Below are 18720 nucleotides of genomic sequence, written 5' to 3'. Positions count from 1 at the left end.
CAGATTACATTTTTTTTTTGGAACGAACATGGCAGGATTAAACATTGTCCTATCACGGCTAATGATAGCCTTTTTATTTTATCTTTTATCTTAGAGAAAACTGTCTAATAAGGTGACGAGTTAACATCACCCCCCTGCCACATGTAGCACATGGCCTCAGGTACAAACTCGAAACTGTCCATCAGTGTCCAGCTCACTGCATTCTGAAGCATCCGTCCAAAACACGGACCGAGGAATCGCTGCTGCTGCGTCAGAAGAATCAATCACTTCACTTCATCACCACACCTTTGTATTGTATCATCAATTGTTCATCTCCTCTCGTGTGATATGAAAGAATGCGGCCTACCTTGCATCGGGACACAATCACACGAACAATAATTCAACAAGAAACAGGATCAGCACCAGCACTTTTTTCCCCCGATCGTCATCGTTACCTTTCCTTGCCGCGTCGACGATGAGAGGTTATAGGACTTAGGGTTATGGGACAGCACAAGAATGGAGCTTGAGAGGCATCGGATCGGAGTTGGCCGGAGGGACCCGTGAAGTGGGTTGCAGTGCAGCATCCAAAGCAGTGTGTCCAGGTCTACTATGAAAGAGATGCCGGCCGGGCTTGACTTGTGCTTAGAATTCGTTGCATAATTGCAGGAGAGACTTGGTAAATGCATTATATATTGCGACTTTTCTGCCAGCTTCTGCTCACAGTTTCGGGTGTGCGTGTATGGCTGATGACACAGACACTGGTTGGCTAGTCTGTGTGGATCGGATCGGTCCTGGTACAGGCAGCTGGATAGAATTTGGCCACGAAACATGTGGACATGCCCAGACTACTGAGCTTGAATGCTGGATGGGTGAGGTGAAGCTGCATATGTACTCTTCTTCCAAGCGGATTCGACCCAGCGCCATCATCCGACTGTCCCTAGCGAGGCTGGTAGAAAGAGCAAGCTGCAGAGCGGACTCAACTTTATTTGTATGGCCCGCTGCATCTGCATCGACACATCCTTTTCGTTATCTTGTTGTTCCTGGATCATCAATAATTCAGACTAGTGGAACACCTTGTCCTATGATCTCTCTGTATGTATCTCCGACTGTGATATCAGTGAAAGAAATAGCTGGGAATGAAACCGTGCACTTTTTCAACCTGCCATGCTGCCCGTCCTCGATCATGAAGGCGGCTGTTTGTTATCCGGATCGCCGGTGGATCGGAGCCGTCAATCAGAGCGGTCCCTTTGAGCTCGGCAAGGCGGGACCAGGACACAGTAAAAGCGCGGGAGCATCGCGTCGCGTCGCCCACCAGCTTGAACGCGACCCAGCGACGCCTCCGCCGTTGGTTTCTCCAACTCCGGGGATGCACGGCCACCGGCAACGTAGTACCAGTACCGTACCACGATCCACGTTCCGGGAACATAGTTCTCGTACAGAAAACGCGGGTATATTTTTGTTAGTGTTAAAATCATTTTTTTCCTAATGCGGTCTATCCGGGCGGCAATGCTGTGGGCAGTCAAAGAATCGAAGACAGAGCCCACCACATTGCGGCCGGCCAGCTGATCGATAGCCTAGTCCAACGATATACGGCAGCGGCGCTATCACTGAACGTATTCTTCGCTTGCTGCGCTAAACTAATACAACCCTGTCTGAGCAGCCGTGAAGCCATGCGATTCAGGTGATCAGGTGCATGCAGTGTTCGAATACGAATCCGAATCCCTCTCTAATGACCTTGCAGCGTGTTGCCGGCTTCGGAATTAATTTGCTCTCAGCTGCGATGGCCAGTTCGTTCAAAAGTCTTTATTGCAAAAATAGAGCTATATATCTTTTGTCTGAAATGGCTAATATATATGCAGTGATGCCTATACAGAGCTAGTAGTCCTCTTGGGAACAGCTGGCGTTTCTTTGAGGCGAGATGGTGACAGGCGAGGCGAGCATCCGTATCTCAAACCTGACAGCCTGCATGCCCCATTTCCAGAAGCTCTATATAGCTACTGTCCTGTTACACTTGACCAAAATTCAAACCCAACGCAAGCTAGAAAATACAATTTTTTCTAAAACTTTCTGAAACGAAGAAAGAAAATTTTAATTACTCCAAAAAAGTTTAAAATCATAACGACTTACAAATAAGTTCATGATGGAGATATTACTAGGTTTTGCAGAAGAAGAAGAAGACGACGACGACGACGACTTCGACTTGGAGTGGCTCGGGACATTCTTGATTCTTCTACCAGCTGCTCATTCAAGTAAGGCGTGATTTATTAGTTTAATAATCTGAAACACAAAGTTGAGCGGGACAATACGCCGGCTTAGCTTTGCAGTTTGCACGTCCAAGCAAACCATTGGTTGGCCCATCGCCATCAAAGGAGCTAATCAAACGCACTCATTGCTTCTAAGAAAATTACAATTAGAGAGTTTGTTTGTCCTATAGCTTGAACGGAATAGGGAGGAGTTCAGCATGCTTCCCCTACCGATTTGGGCCTAAACAATAATCTTCTGATTTGAGCATTGCCCAATCACGGCTCATGGTAGCTAGCTGACGAAGTGACGAGGAGTGATATCCAATGCCACATGCATGGATCACATGGCCGCACGCACGTTGAGTTGCGCACCGTGTCCAGCTCAACCCATTCCAAATCATGCATCCAACCAATAGAAACACAAACACTGGGAATATAGTCCCCGCTGAGTCAGCACCACTTCACCCCCCACGTCCTTCCCTTTATCAATTGTTCATCATCAACCCTAGCTCATATCGTAGTACAATAATGCATGTGGCCTACCAATGCAATGTGAATCGTCACCGCCACCAATAATCGAGAAAAGAAAAACACTTACAGAGCATCAGCAGCAGCAGAGTTTCGAGACGAATATTTATATGATGAGAGGTGAGGTGGCAGATTGATAAGGACTAATGGCTATTAGCAGGACAGCATCAGCACTTGGTACAGATAATAATGGAGGAAGCTTAAGGGCCCGTGAAGTTAGTTGCATCTGCCGCTAAGCTGCTAAAGCAGTGTACTAGGGCAGCTGCTGTGTGCTGACGGCCCGTTTTGCTTCGTACGTGTCCAGTTCTAGGGATCGCTAACATCTTCTCTCTGTTCCTGTCCGTTCGTGGTTCTGGAAGAGACGCCGCGCGTCCTGTCGAATGCTTGTTGAAATAACGCTTGTACACACGTAATTGCGTTCCTGCCGTCGTGATTAATGCATTATGAAGGAAGGGTTCTGCGAGTTGTGTCGCCTTCCTGCTCGATGTCAGTCTCTGTCTCAGCTCCTCCTTGAATTTTAAGAGTACGTGTTTGGCTGTCGGGGACGCTAGCTAGTTTTGGGCGTTTTGGTGTGGGCAGCGCGATGAAATTTGGCCGCGGATTTTCGTGGTCATGAACTGCTAATTGGTTTCCTAGCATTATTGACGCATAAACTGTGGATCACTTCCAAACTGTTGATCGAGCGCACCGCAGTTGTATTATCCATCCAATAACTGTCCCAGCCAAGGCGGCTAGCAGAAAATAATCAAGGCTTGCTTGCTTGCTTTATGGATGGCCGCTTGCATATCGTTTTCCCTATCTTGTATTCTTGTTTCTCCATCAAACAAGAATCGAACACCTCGTCTCCTGTGATCTCTCTCTATCTTGAGCTTCTGGAGGGTGAAATAAGTGAAAGAAACAACAGAAAAACCATGCACTTTGTCAAAACGGCTGTCTTCATTGTTATCCTATCTCGATCACCAGTAGTCCAGTGCCGTTTGAACTTGTCAGCTGGCCGATCGCGGTCACCCCCCGCGGACATGTCATTCATCCATCGGAGCAGTGACCGGACATCTGACCGACGAACAACCCACATGTGGTGCTGATGAGCAGCCATGGGGGCTGACCTGTACAGGCCCTCACTCCCATGCTACCATCACTGATCAGATCAGTTGTTCAGATCTCGCAGCTAGCCTATCTGATCTCCCTATGATGGAATCGGAGCTCTTTTCGCCTTCACCTGCAACTGCCCATACCATTCTTGTCTAGTACCAGAAACAGCAGCATATGCGATGGCATATTGGCATCAACAGTAGGACAGTGGTGCCAGCGACGAGTGAGGGACCAGCTGACTCGTACGAGCCACGAGGCAAGGCACCAACGAAGAAAGAAGGGATGCTCCGGTAGGTCGCGCCAAAACCGCCCTTGTCCGGCTTGTTTCCACGGGGAATCTCACTCATTCTCAGCAGCCAAGGGAGGAGGCGACGGTACGGAGAAGGAAGGTCCGCCGGCCGGCGCCGCGTTCGCGCTACGGGTGCGTGACGGTGGCCACCAGATAATCTGCGCTGGCCCCGCCCTCGCCGCGGTTCATCCGCGGTTGACTCCGGGAGCTTCCGCCATCTTGCTATCCGGCGTCAGAGCCAGCCATGTGCCGCCGGGAAGAATCTTGCTGTCACCGTGTCACTTACTCTGTTATTAGAATAGTACCCGGCAACTTGTGGTTTTTCTAGTCTCAAGTCTCTCAGATCAGATGGCCGCCCGTTGACGTTGCAATTCCGGTTCCTATTTCATTTCCCCACAGCAAGTTCATGATCCATGTCATGCAAGTTCTGCAGCTCCGGGCTGGGGAGAAGCATCGATCCGGGGTTTGTTCATCCATCGTGCTGTGAATCCAGACTCCAAAGCGTTCTCTTTCATCCCGTCAATCTGAAGCATCTGACAGAGACCGATTCGTCTCAACATCGCAAGGATTCTGTTCTTGCTTGCCTCATAGGAAGGAATATTATACAGAAGATGATGATGATGATGATGATTTTCGCCGACCCGGCACCAAATCTCGCTGGCTTAGAGCTCTGCTCGCCGGCGAGCGTGACAGGCACCATACAAACACACACGGACACGGCCAAAGAACCAAATGAATTTTTTAGGAGCCATAACAACAAAGTAAACGTCACGAACGAATCCCATTCCCGGCAAGCGGCAGCGACGGCGGCGCCTCCCTGGAGCAGGAACCCGGCTTCACCCTGGGCGGCGGCTCTGCTCTGCTCAGCTCAGCACCGGGGGCTTCACGGCCGGCTCGAGCCGCTCGGTCCAGAACAGCGCGGCCTCCGCGCCGTCGCCCTTCACGACCTCCACCACGGACACCGCGTCGGCGAGCTTGAAGACGCTCGCTTTCGCCACGATGCCGCCGCTCTCCTCCTCCAGGTAGACCGGCCCGGTGCCCCGCTTCCCTTCCCTCCTCACGCGGTACCCTTCCTTCCGCCCGGCCGCCTCCACGCGGCTCAGCACGGCGGCGGCGGGCTCGCTGACGAACACCCGCTCCTTGCCCGGCCCGGCGCCGAAGAGCGCGGACAGGTCGGACCCGGCGGAGAAGCTCAGGATGTCGAACGCGGTCATCTCCCTCGCCATGTCCTCCTTGAACTCGGCCTTGAACCAGGCCTCCTCCTCGTGGCCCCGCATGAGGCGGGCCAGCTCCTCACCGCCGGCGCCGTGGCAGAACCACGGGTGGCCCGCGATGCCGTCGGCGTCAATGCGGGCGTCCGGGTTCGGGTCCAGCACGCGGCGCAGCAGGTCGCGGAGCGCCGGCGAGAACCAGCTCGGGCACCGGAACTTGCCCGCGTAGATCTTGCGGTACATGTTGACGAGGCTGGCGTCGTTGAAGGGGAGGTACCCGGCGGCGAGCACGAACAAAACCACGCCGCAGGACCAGATGTCCACCTTGGCCGGGTCGTACCCTTTCCTCGACAGGATCTCCGGCGCGACGTACGCCGGGGTGCCGCAGAGCGTGTGGCGGAGGTTGCCGTCAGCCACGGCGCCGAGGCCGAAGTCGGCGACTTTGAGCTCCCCGGCCTCGTCGAGGAGCAGGTTCTCCGGCTTGATGTCGCGGTGGAACACCCCGCGCGCGTGGCAGTAGCGCACGGCGGAGATGAGCTGCCGGAAGTAGTGCCTGGCGAGGTCCTCCGTCATGCGGCCGGAGGCGTCGACGAGCGAGAAGAGCTCGCCGCCGGCGGCGAGGTCGAGGACGAAATGGACCTTCTTGCGCGTGGCTAGGATCTCGTGGAGGCGCACCACGTGGCGGTGGCGCAGGCGGCGGAGGATGGCCGCCTCGCGCTCAATGGCCACGGGGCGGCGCCCCTCCTCGGCCCCGCCGGCGCCGGCGCGGGGGTTGGGGAATGACTTGATCGCGACGGACCGGCCGGTGAGGAGGTCCCGCGCGCGGTACACCTTTGCGGACGCGCCGCGGCCGAGGAGGTCGCCGAGCTCGTACCTTCCGAGGAGCACCGTGGCGGCGGGAGATTCCTCTCCCGGCGCGGCGGATGCGACGGCGCCGGTGGCGGGCGACATCGTGGCGGCGGCGTCTGCTCGGCCGGCGCCGTTGTAATGGGCGGGCGCGACGGGCGAATTTTTTCCCCCGTCCCTCACTGGGCGGCGATCGTGCCGGAGCTGCTGGAAACCCGGGTGGCTTTGCGGCTCGGCTGTTGTTTGAGTTGAGGATCCCGCCGTGCGCGGCCGCGCCGGTATTTATCAGTGTCGCGCCGCGGTGGCCGCTGCGGGGGCCGCGACGCGGAGGCGGAGCCAGGGGACCAGGGGAGAGAGGAAACCGTGTCTGGTCCGTGGGCCCGGCGGTTACGGGGCTTGGCAGGCTGACAGTCCGTTGCGGTTGGGTGGATGCACGGCAGGCAGGAGCAGCGAAAGTTCGTTTCCCGGTCACTCGTAATTATTTCTCTCTCTCGCTCTCGCTCTCGCTCTCTCTGCATATTCATTTCCCGGAGTTCGCACGCTGTGTTTCTTTTCATGATGCCGGCCGTACAACTGATTAGCAATGGTACGAACGATCTGTTCGTTTCATAATAGTGCCAGATTTGATGCTAATGGCCATGTGTTGGGTGCAAACCAAACTTCACAGATTTGGTCGAAATGGACCCAATATTAATATGGCTGTTCTTTACTTAGAGACGTGATGCATTATTGTTGATGGTATTTACAAATATCATAGCTGGCCAGAACTTTGTTACGTGTATTCAGCATGGAGGTCCATATTCGGAAAGTAGCTGTTCTCAGGACTAAATGAAGCTAGCAGCAGTACAGCATTAGTGACGAGTACACTTTCCAGCTCTAAATGTGGTGGCGCAACGACTGATGATATCCATAATTCAAAGAGCCAAAAAAAGGAAGGTAATTCGAGACTAGATCGACATGCGGAGTAGTGTGTCACAATCTCTCCCATCCATTACCCACCCACCCCGTGCCTGCTGCCAGGCTTGGAAATATTTCGTCTTCACCGTTCCTTCGATTCCCTTCTCTTTGGGTACACCCCAAAGTCCAAAGCTTTCACAGGGAAGCGTCGCCGTCTTGATGGGATGGGACAGATTTCTGCGGCGGGCGCGTGGTGGTTGGTTCCGTTTATTTAAAATCATACTAATTAGAAAGAGTAAATATAAATTAATTATAAAACTAACTGCATAAATCTAAGATTTATTCACGAGATGAATCTATTAAGCCTAATTAATTCATCATTAGCACATATTTACTGTAGCATCGTATGGGCTAATCACGGATTAATTAGGTTTAATAGATTCATCTCGCGAATAAACCTAAAGGTTATAGAATTTATTTTATCAATAGTCTATATTTAAACTTCTAATTAGCATCAAAACATTCGATATGATGGAGCTTAAAATAAACCCGCCCACAACCAAAGCACCCCCGTTGCCGCCTCACCAGCAAGGTCTCGGCGAATCAACGGGATGGCTTTGGAGACGGGAAATTCCACAGGTCGTCTGTGCAGCTGCAGCGGGGAGGAAGAAAGGGCAGGCAGCTTTTGGCCGTGCAAAGACGACCGGAAAAAATATGGAACCCTTCGGCTTATTCAGCCCCGACTCTGGCATTTTATTTGGAATAAAAAAACTAGAAAGAGAAGAGGTAAGAGCTTTAACTTAACTTGCATTGGGTTATTCTTGAGATCGAGCACGTGTGCCGCGTGCCGCAATTGCCCATGGCACACTCCAGCATAGGAGTCCAAATCAACAGGGCCGTGACGGAATTGGTGTGGTGTGTTTGTTTGGTCAAACAGGATGAGCCAGTGTGTAAAGGGTACCTGGCCGCCTTTGTTTGATCTCCTTTGGTTACAGTTGCTGTTGTTGTTCAGGTCGAACTCTCCTATCAGAATCGTAACAGCTAGCCTGCCTTCATCCATCCCGGCAGATAAATTGCGACCAGGCAAGTTGCAGCTGCACGGCCGGGCGCGTGCTCCGGGATCCGCCGGCGTGGACCGGCGCGGCCGCCTCGCCGAGGTCGGCATGTGCCCATGCATGGTCGGCGCACGTCATGAGTTGGGTTACCGCGGAGACTCTGGCGAGGTTTATGGAATTTAGCACGCATAATCCTAACACGTCGACGCCATTCGCCCATTGCAGCAGCACGACGCAGTGAATCACCCCATCTTGTCATTATATTTTAGCATCGCAAAGTACTAGAAGTGTGTAATTATGTAGTGTTCTTGTGATCGAATGGTTGACTAAGATTCTTGCATTAACTCTTCACGTTGTTTGTTGTTTAAGCAAAGCAAACGGTGTCAGAAAATAATGGGTTCTCACTCTTTCAGCCCGGCTAGTATTTTGCTACATATATACTGGCAGTAAGCTAGATTCTTCGGTGCACATGGTACTCGTTCTTTTTTTTTTGAAATCAATACACGTTCCATTTTGGCCTGTACTACCCGATGCATCCGGCCAAAACTGACCCGAGCAAAGTTTACGTTACCGTTTATACGTTAAAAACCACGGTAACGATATCGATGATTATCAGTAAAAATCGACTGATAAGGATAGTTAAATTCAAATTGTCCATAATCGATATTTATCAACGATAATCGGTGATTCTTGACTGATAAATTGAGAAATATGCTAATAAGTATGTTACTACAATAATTTTATTTATACATGACATATATTTATGTAACATTTATTAGTTTTATATGGGTGGGACGACAATTTACACACACAAACATATATATATATATATATAAAAGTTCACCATAGTCCATAAGAAACTATTGCAGTAACAATTTACTCAGGTATGACATATATTTTTCCCCTGATTTTTATAAATTTTTAAATTTCGAATCAAAATTCATCGAAATCTCAATCGATTATCAGTATGGCTATGTGTCGGTAAAATTTACCGATAATCGTGATTATCGGTCGATTTTTCAATCCTTGGACCCGAGTCCTTCGGAATGGGACGGTTGCCCGGGTGCCATCTGGGGGCCGCTGATTGGCAGCAAGGCAGCAAACCCACGCCGATCACCCCACCACGCGTAGGGATGGAAACCGAAAGAAAATATAGAAATATAATAAATATTTGAGATATCTGAATCCTCATCGTATCCGTGCGAAACCGATCCGCTTCCATCCTAGGAGATGGAAACGAGAAGGAAATAGAAAGACGGATATCCGTGATATCTGAATGAAAGAAAAAACAGGTTGTTTTCAACAAATTAAATATTGAAAATAAAAATAGAAAAGGTAGGATGCTTTTTATAAACCTGGAACAAATTAAATGCTGGTGGCTGATCGAGTGTTGTGGGTCCAGCTGGTAGAGTAGTAGCAGTAACATCCAGTATAGATGCAAGCATCATTTTCACCGATCTTTCCTGGATCTTTCCTCTGATAATAGTAGTAGTGTATTTCGTCTCCCACCAGCAGTCTTCTGACTTGATGAAATAAAAGCAGCGCTAGCTCCCGATTTTCCACCCATAATAATGATGCATGCATTCCCGTCCACAATTTGATCGGCGAACCAGGTGCCGTCACCTGGAATATCCTACCTAGCTATATATATATATATATATTCGCATATGTCAAAGCATATATAATTAAAGCGCGTGCGTCAGCGTGTACAGTGATATATATATGTGTGTGTGTGTGTGTATATACACACACACACATATAGAGGTGTCCTCGATCCCACACGGTGCACCGCGTCGCGTACGCGCGTGCCGGCCCTTGGCACGCCGCAGCGGCCACGTCTCGCCGCCACACAAAAGGCTAGTTCATTTTGTTACCTGTTCGCGTTGCATAGTGTGTCGTTTGCAATGCAAGTCTGTAGCAGCAGCAGCTACCTAGCATTACTGTTACTGTTAGGACGGATCTTTTCTGTTGATGTGACGATGCGTGCTTCGAGACCCTTCTTGATGATCCCATACAGCAACGATGATGCGTGCGAGCAAATGAACATCCATTATTAGCCATGCAAATCTTGATTGGTCCCGTAACGTGGACCACGTACGTACCGCTGCTCTGCTGCTTCTCGAGTTGAGTACACTATCATCGGTGGAGTACGTACGTGTTGCAGCCGTCCAGAAGTTTCTTGTACCACCTATTATATTGCATGCCATGCAAGCACCACGACGAGAAAATCAGTTTAACTTTGATATCTTGGCTGGGGCCAGAACGGCGACTCATCCAGATCTGATACACAACATTACGAGGACGGAGAGAGGTCCAAGATGAGAAAGGCCCAGCTTCAGAAAGGAAAAGGGAAGAGGCCCAGCCCAAAACTAAATAGGAGAGAAATAAAAAAGTTACAAGCGTCGACAGCAGGGTTCGAACCTGCGCGGGCGTAGCCCAACAGATTTCAAGTCTGTCTCCTTAACCACTCGGACATATCGACTGCTTGCTCCCACCACGTTTTTACCGATATTTATAATTACACATTAAAACTATTAACCTTCTTTTCAGACAGGAAACTTCCCGAAAGAGCGTGAGGGTGCACGGCAATCAACACAACCAGGAGCCAAGAGTAAACGGCCTAAAACTATCCTGCGACGGATAGTAATTAACTGAAGCCAACTCTGAACTACTTCCGAGTGCGCAACCAACAGGCCCATCCCCCAATCTCATTGTTCAGCTCAGAAACCAGAAACACACAGCGCACTGCATTTATTGATTGTATTGGGTCATTCCTTCTCCACATGGATCATGGCTTGATCAGATAAACCATACTGATATCTCTTATCCCAACCAAGATCTACCCATCTCAGAACACCAAACGGAGGGGCTTGCAAAAATTATATCAGACCACCATCTAAAAGAAAAGAGATAAATCAGAGAACGTTATGTTCAGGTAACTACTAATGATATTGATACATTTCATGTTCATACAGTACTACATGATAACTACTAATCAGCAACATCAATAATTAGCTGCTACCCTGCTACGGAAGTACAGATTACATGGAGGCACCGAGAAATCAATGATCTAGGCATCTACAAATAGAGGGTCAAAGTTAAAAACTAGCTAGGTAGATACTACAAACAGTTCTAGATTACGAGAATATGAACGAGGGTCCAAGTTAATAACTTGCTGGGTAGACTACAAAGGATGTCTTTTTCTGGACAAGTTCACATTAGAAGTTCTAATGTGATTCCTTTTTCTTCTTGCTCTTGGCTTGCCTTGCCAATAAAACTGAGAGTCCCGTAAACGCAAACTTCTTCCTTTTTCCTGAGAATTTCTTGTGAGGAGCCGCATCACTGCTATACACAATGGTACGCCTTCGGTTCAGAATCTGCCCAAGTGACACATTAGAAGTTTCACTTGTATCTTCCCAAACACTTTTGTCATACCCATCAGGCCCCATTAGCTTCATACTCAATATCTGACCGATCGACAATGTTGGCTTCAAGGAACCGTTTGAAACGTCCATGATATCCAAACTATGAGAAACTTTGCAACGCGGTGCTGCATGCTTGAACTTGGGATGGTCATGGAATGAACGCCTCTTCTGTCCAGTTGCAGATCGACATCTATGAAGAGCCTCTTCTAGTGCGATCTTGCCTCGGTTGGCAGCATCCACCCTCTTGTGGGCCACTTGTAGTGCCTTCTTACATTCATCAACTTGTAATTGAGCTTCTTCCAACTTTTTAAGCAAGATGGATTCTGACTGGTTGGCTTCATCGACCTGCACCATTGCCGCTTCAATTTTCTTTCTTGACAATTCCTCAGCCTCTTGAGCTTTGGCAGCAAGCTCAGAGTACTCTTCCAATGAAAGGTCCATGCCATCTGCACCCTGGAGACCCTCAGCTGATGAAGCTTCATTGCTTAGTAGGATCTTGATCTCCGCGAGTGCAAGAGCTTCTGCTGCTCTGGCCGCCTCTTCTATCTTCTTGGCTGCAAGACACCTCACCTCAGCAGTGCCAATGCTAGCTCTCATCTGCTCAATTTCAGCAGCCAACATAACAGCTTCAGATTTCGATGCATTTGCCGTGTTCCTGAGCTGCTCTAGCTCAGATGTCATCTTCTTGATCTCGATGAAGATGTCTGACGGATCTTGACGCCTCCTCTGCAGATCCCTCAGAGTCTGCAACTTCTGTGTGGTCTGGTCCAGTTCATCCTCAAGTGACGAAATCAATGTGGTATTGGCGCGCACCTTCTCTCGGCTTCTCTCCACCAAGACTTTCTCTTTTGCGATGTCATTCTGTAACGACTCAATGGAGGCCCTTATAGCTGCTAAATCACTCGTGGTCCTGTTTAAGTTAGCTTTGGCCTGCTCAAGCTCCTTTAACACTGAAGAACAAGGAGCCTGCTGCGGCTGGGCATCTTGGTCAGGCATACGCACTTCAGGTTCGAGTACATTTTCAGACTGCTTTTCAGCAGGTCCTTCTTCAGTGGGTACCTCAACTTGGTCCGTCTCCTCAGAGATGGAAAATGTACAAGCTTCTTCGTTCTGAACCTTTAGCTTCAAATCTGCAATCACCTTCTTGGTGGACTCCAACTCTTTCAGCACATCAAGCGTCTCCCTTTCTTTGATGCTGAGCTCCTTCTCTAGCTGGGCGGTCTGCTCCTCAAGATTGGTCAGTTCTTCAATCTCCTGTTTCTGCAGCAGAACGGAGGAAAAAGCTATCAAATATCAATGCCAGATTCTGAGGCTGTTCCCCACAAATCCGCGCAGCGAGCAATTGAGCCAAGATGCAAGATTCTTCAGCCACAGTATGTCAGTATCACAATACACAGCATACAAAAGCAGAGCATGAACTGCAAGATTCTTCAGCCAAGCTGCCAACTTTGGGCCGATCTTGCGCAAAGAAGGGGTGAGGGCAGATTGAGTGGTCACCTTTGGGGGCGCGAACATGCGCCTGATGACGTGGGAGCTCCAGGCGGTGCTGCCGCCGAAGTGGTCGACGGCCTCCCGCACCGACTTGAAGGGTGCAGAGGTGTCGACCTCCGCCCTGGCCTCCAGGCCTCCGGGGGCGGAGGGCGGGGCCAAATCTTGCGGCTCGGGCTCGCCGTTCATGGGGACTCGTGCGGGGGGAAAGCTGGTGATGTTTCTCATCTTTCTTGGGTTTTGTGGGGGCTTTGGTGGGTGACGACGGAGAGAGCGAGCCAAAGGAATCGAAGCCAGTGGAAGCGAACATGGCGGAGCGAGAATTGGATTTATCGCCATGGGATGGGATTGTTGACCCGGTGGGGTGGTACAGTAAATTCTAGCCGTTTGGTAGCCGTTGCTGCCGCCTCCTGCGTCTGTGCACTTTGCATGTTTTTCTTCGGCTTTTGGCCTTTTGCTACAGAAAGCAAGCTGACGAGGTATCGAGTGACACGCACGTTTAAATTTGTTTGAAAAAAAAGAAACTCGCGTTTAAATATGCACTGCACCTGTCTAGATACGTACACGCATATTTCCATTTAATTAGAGGGCATATACCTGTCTCCTATGCAATCTGATTGTTTGAAATCAACCGTAGTGTTACAGATCAGAGAAAGTTACCTTACCACACACCGTACCAAATGGTGAGGTTACGCTCCATCTTGTTGGGAATGCATTCTCCAATCCATGAGGTTAAATTTTTTTATTCAGTACTTTTAGCCAAAACAAAACTTTCGATTTGCAATCTATACTTGCCTGTGATGCATTCTGTTTAATTTAAATAATAAATAAGGAGAAAAAGAATAGCAACCAAGAATCCGCAACTAACATTACTAAAATAATGTTGGCTAACTTTAATCATATCCCGTTTGGTTGCATGTGCTAAATTTTACTGCCATACAGGTAGGTTCTTCTTTTCAGCTATGATACATGAAAAGTTTCTTTTAAAGAAATCAGCAGAAACACTGCTATGTCATTGAGGAAGCAAGCGGAGTTTTCTACAGATTTATTACATGAACAAAACTTAGAAACTCAGACAACGAAGGAGCTAAGCTTAACAGTAATAACATGGAAACTAAGAAGGTTCCTCCTCTCCTCTTGCTCTCTTCCAAAGAGAGAAGAGCGATCTCATTGACTTCCACCAGTACCTGAGGCGGAGTTAGCAAAAGTTGATCAAACACTTGGCTATTCCTTACTTTCCAGATGTTCGAAGCGGTGTACGTGAGAATAGCCGCTTTGGATCATCTAATCTCCTTACCCGCGGTGTATATATGAAAAGTTCATCTTACCCCATACACGAAGTATAAAGACGATGATAGATAAAGTTAGAAGGAGGTATTTTTGTCTTTTGGCTATATGGTTGCATCCATGCATTAGCCCACTTTAGCTCCTCTTGCTCAACTAACGGGCCTCCTCTTGCTCAACTAATGGGCTAATGGTTAAAAGCGTCTCGGACAAAAGTTTAGCCAAGCATTAACCTTCCGATTTTGATCCCTAGTAATAGTTTAGCCCAGTCCATCCAAATTGTACTTGAAAAATGTCTTGCTGACCGAAGTCAGCAGGGGAGACCCCAACCTATTTTTATATAATTTATTTATTTAAACTAGGTTTATTTTTAATTCGCTCCCATGAGTAGTTGAACCTAGACCTATTGGATGTTAATCAGGTGCTCTAACTACTAGACTAGAGGCTCTTTCGCTGCTCAAAAAATATCTTAATGAAACTAAACACCCTGAGAGATTTGAGAAAAATTTTAAAGCAGGAGTTGGTAATGAGTGGTCAGCAAGTGCAGTAGTGATAGATTAGTGAATAGTGAAGTGAGCCATGGACTTCATATTAAAAAAAAAGACAGATTTGCTCCATGTCAATCGGTTGATATCTCGCTTATCTCTCGATCGATGTTGTGGCTCGTTGGATCTACGATCGACGGACAAAACAACTCGTATGTTAAATAGATCTACCGGGTCCACCCCAAACTATTTGTGCGCCTGTTTACTGTTACCGGGTCACCATTTTTTCTCCCCGTCTCGCTCACAACTTCCCGTCTCTGCCACCTTCCCCAATCCCCCATCCATTCGTCCATTCCCCTTTCTCTATCTTCTCATCTCCCGTGATCGAGGCTGCGACGTGTTTCATCGGCGAGCAAGCCTAGACGCTGGCGTGTTTGTGGCTCCTTGGCCAGGGCGTGTGTAACACCCTAATGTAATTTTCCCTAATTTTAATGAATTTATTTTGGCTCAAATGAAATTTCCAGACTTTTCTTTAATTTTTGTGGCATTTAAAGCAATTTATAACATAAGAAAATAAAATTAATTATAAGGTCAACATGTTTGTGCATTCATGCTGGAGCATTATTTTTCTTGTGTTGAGTTTATAGGATTTGAATTCAAACTTATTTGAATTCAAATAGTTTTGTTTGAATGTTTGAGTGTAGGAAAGAAAAAGGAAAGAGGAAAAAGAAAAGAAAAGAAAGGGCAGCCCATTTTCCTTCTCTCAACCCGGCCCACTTCCTCCCTCAGCCGGCCACCCCGCGCGCACCCCTCCCTCCCCTTCTCTCGCTGCCACACGGGCCCGCTTGTCGGCGCCAGCTCGGCCTCCCCGCTCGCGCGCTGCTCCCTCCTCTTCTCTCTCTGACCGCCGGGCCCCGCGCGTCAGCGCCTTCCTCTTCCCTTCCCCTTTCTTCTCCGGCGCTCAACTCCCCCCGATATCCCCGGCGAGCTTCTTCCCCTGGGCCCGCACGCCGAGGCCTCGATCCCCCGCCCTTAAGTGGCCCCGCAGACCCTCCCCACACCCCCTGCCTTAACCAGCCGCCACCTAAAACCCTAGCGCCGCCGTTCCCTCGCTCCGCCGCGCCAATCCCTCGGCCTCACCGTGGTTCGGACGCTCCGCCGTGCCTCGGACCGCCACGACCTCCGCGCCCGGTTCCCCTCGCCATCCCGAAGCTCCCCGAGCCTAGCAATTGGATCCGACGCCTTCGTATCGACGGGAATTCGTCACGAAGCCGCCGCCGGTGAGCCGCTCCGCCGTTCCAATTCGTCGCCGCCAGCGCTCGTGGGTCCCCCTTAACCCCTTGAGCACCTCCACAGGAGTCCCCGGAGCCGATCTATACCAGCCAAGGACCCCGGCCACCCCTGCAGCAGCTTCCTCCGCGAGCGCCGCCCGCCCCCGCCGCACGGTCATCGTCGACGACCATCCTCCGTCGCGTCTCCGGCCCCCACGACGCCTCGGTGAGTAGCACATCATCCCCCTGGTCATGTTGCGCTAGACCCCGTGGTCTTTGGCAGGCCGTAGCCCCTGACACGCCGCTCGCCGGTGATGTCCACCGCCCCTCACCGTCGCGCGCGAAGCCCGAGCCCCTCTAGGCCCAGCCGTAGTCCCAGATCGCTTCCCCGTGCCTCGGTGGTGCTCCCTGGCCTGAAGTCGTGGAGCTTTGGCCCCCGGAGCGGCAGGAACGCCGAGCTCCGGCGAGTCCCGAGCCGCGCCGCCGCGGGTTTAGGCCGCTAGCGTCGCAGCGCCGCCCCCTCCTCCCCTCTTTTCCCTGAGCCGTCCGATCGGTGTTGAGCGCGTGAGATTAGATCGAGCTCGAGGTGGATCTGAGCCGTGAGATCGAGATCCGAGGGACCCGAATCGCGCGTACCGGTTCGCCCCTTGCTTTAAATCCGAGCCGTCCATCTTAGATCCGGCGAGCTGCATTAGATCTGAGAGAAGAGAGAGTCGGGAGCGTCAGAGTCGGGAGCGTCGGATCTGGATCCGACGGGTGAGAGTCGCTCGTACCCCTTCGCGAGATTGATCTAATCCGAGCCGCCAGATCATGATCCAACGATCCAGATTAAAACGTACCACTTCAGCTAGCCTTTTTGCTAAAGAGCCCTCGGGTTTTTCTGGAATCAATCCGCAGTCCACCCGTAGTTCAAAAATAACTACGGTTAGGTCCTGTTTTATGCTTTTAGACCCCTGAGCTTTCCAGTTTTCATACCCGCAGTCCATGCCGCGTGTTTTCACGTGCTAGCCCCTGTGTCTACCCTTTAATTACGTCTAGGTCCCTCAGTTTTGCGCAGGACCCCTTAGAACCTCCAGTTTCTTACAAATAGGTCCCTGGATCTTGTTTTAAGCGTAGTTTTCGCGTCTTAGCTCCGTTTTAGGTGTTCTTTATGTCCACGCGATCGTTGTAATGTGTAGAATAGCTTTAGATAGTTTTGTGTGCTGTTTCTATGTAATGTTGTACTGTTTCTTATAGTTTGCTATTGGTTGTGCATGTGTGTATGTTTGAACCATGCTTGATGATCGTGAGTAGACGCGGAGCCCTTGGATCAGTACCAGGAGCAGCCATCTTCTGAGCAGTTTGAGCAGCAGCCAGGAGAGTACGAGGAAGGCAAGTATAACATGAACCTCCTATCACTTTTTAATACAATTTCATACTGCATTTTAATTCTGTATGCCTATAAGGATTTCCTAGCCACCTTATCATTTACATTTATACCCTGGGTTGCATTTTGGTTAGTGGTGCTAGGTGCTGCGCTCTCACATATGTTGGTCCTTTTTAATTAATTTGGCTAATGGTCTTATGCAACTTAATCCTGAGAGTGGCCCTCTGTGCTGTGTGCTTGAGTGGCTCACGTCTCCATAAAATATGTTTTTGATAGAAACATGGTTTAGGGGGCCGGCACGGTGCTTAGTGCTTGGTTGGCTACTCTCCATAAGGACCGGTTCATAGAGCGACAACCTGGGATAACCGCGCAACCACAAGACTGGAATGGGACGGTCTTGACTTACTAATTAGGTCATTTTGGTTCGGGAGTAACTTACCTGCGTGGGCAAGAGGGGTGGTAAGTTTCAATGGTCCCTGCTCCTCCGGCTTGGTCTATGCTGTGTGTCTTTTACCCCCGGAGGTGGGCCCCATCGTCGCTGATCCAGAATCCTTAGCGGTTACACCTTACTAACGTGATCCTTTGTAACGGTCTCGTAGTGTGGTTGCTAGCCATCTCACCTAAGGAAGTGTGATGAACCACTAGCGTAGCTCACGACTTGTGGGTAAAGTTGTGCAACCTCTCGAGAGTGTAAAACTGATATATCAGCTGTGCTCACAGTCACGAGCGGCCCAGATCCTCCGTCTGATTAGTGGGGTTATCAACCTTTGATTAGGGAGATTCCCCGGGTGGTTTTGGTTTGGATGGTTCTCAGTAGTTCTTAATTAATACTGATTAATTTCTTATGCAATTTGGGTTTATGGTAATTCATTCACTTGTAATAAATAGCTTTAATAAAATCTGCCAAGACTAAAATCTAATGCAGTTGAGTCAGCTAGCCTAGAGCCTCATAGTTTGTGTTATACTTGTTGAGTACTAGTTTGTACTCACCCTTGCCTCTCTACTCTTCTGTTCTCCTGGATATCTTCGACTGCTGCTCAGTGCCCGGCAACGTGGAGAACTACGTCAGCGGCTTCGATGACTTCTAGGCGTTTGTCTCCCAGTCGACGTCCCTGTGGCGCCCAGCTCTTCATGTACTTCATTCTACGCTTCCGCAACTCTTGAACCGATTCTTGATTCGGTTGTAATAAATAACTCATTTACGATTTATATTAATGTTTTACGTGATATGTGTTATGATATCTTGATGATTCTGTTGTAT

The 18720-nt window shown here is 49.6% G+C and overlaps 2 protein-coding genes and 1 non-coding gene across 3 annotated transcripts; all 3 read right to left on the bottom strand.

Annotated features, from left to right (window-relative positions):
* Window positions 1-4678: 4678 nt before the first annotated feature.
* Window positions 4679-6631, bottom strand: LOC112882192 (CBL-interacting protein kinase 29-like). Its single transcript, XM_025947187.1, has one exon. It carries the CDS (start codon window positions 6291-6293, stop codon window positions 4995-4997), a length of 1299 nt encoding a protein of 432 aa, XP_025802972.1. The 5' UTR covers window positions 6294-6631; the 3' UTR covers window positions 4679-4994.
* Window positions 6632-10540: 3909 nt separating this feature from the next.
* Window positions 10541-10622, bottom strand: TRNAS-UGA. Its single transcript has one exon. It is a non-coding gene; the product is annotated as a tRNA-Ser (tRNA).
* A 471-nt stretch (window positions 10623-11093) lies between these two features.
* LOC112882191 (WEB family protein At2g38370-like) lies at window positions 11094-13398 on the bottom strand. Its single transcript, XM_025947186.1, has 2 exons — window positions 13063-13398; window positions 11094-12825 (listed from the first exon to the last, which is right to left on the bottom strand). Exons 1-2 carry the CDS (start codon window positions 13390-13392, stop codon window positions 11368-11370), a joined length of 1788 nt encoding a protein of 595 aa, XP_025802971.1. The 5' UTR covers window positions 13393-13398; the 3' UTR covers window positions 11094-11367.
* Window positions 13399-18720: the final 5322 nt, after the last annotated feature.

The sequence above is a fragment of the Panicum hallii genome, chromosome 2, assembly GCF_002211085.1.
Source record: "Panicum hallii strain FIL2 chromosome 2, PHallii_v3.1, whole genome shotgun sequence".
NCBI lineage: Eukaryota > Viridiplantae > Streptophyta > Magnoliopsida > Poales > Poaceae > Panicum > Panicum hallii.
Note: the sequence above shows the minus strand (reverse complement) of the source record. Positions and strands in the feature narration are given on the sequence as shown.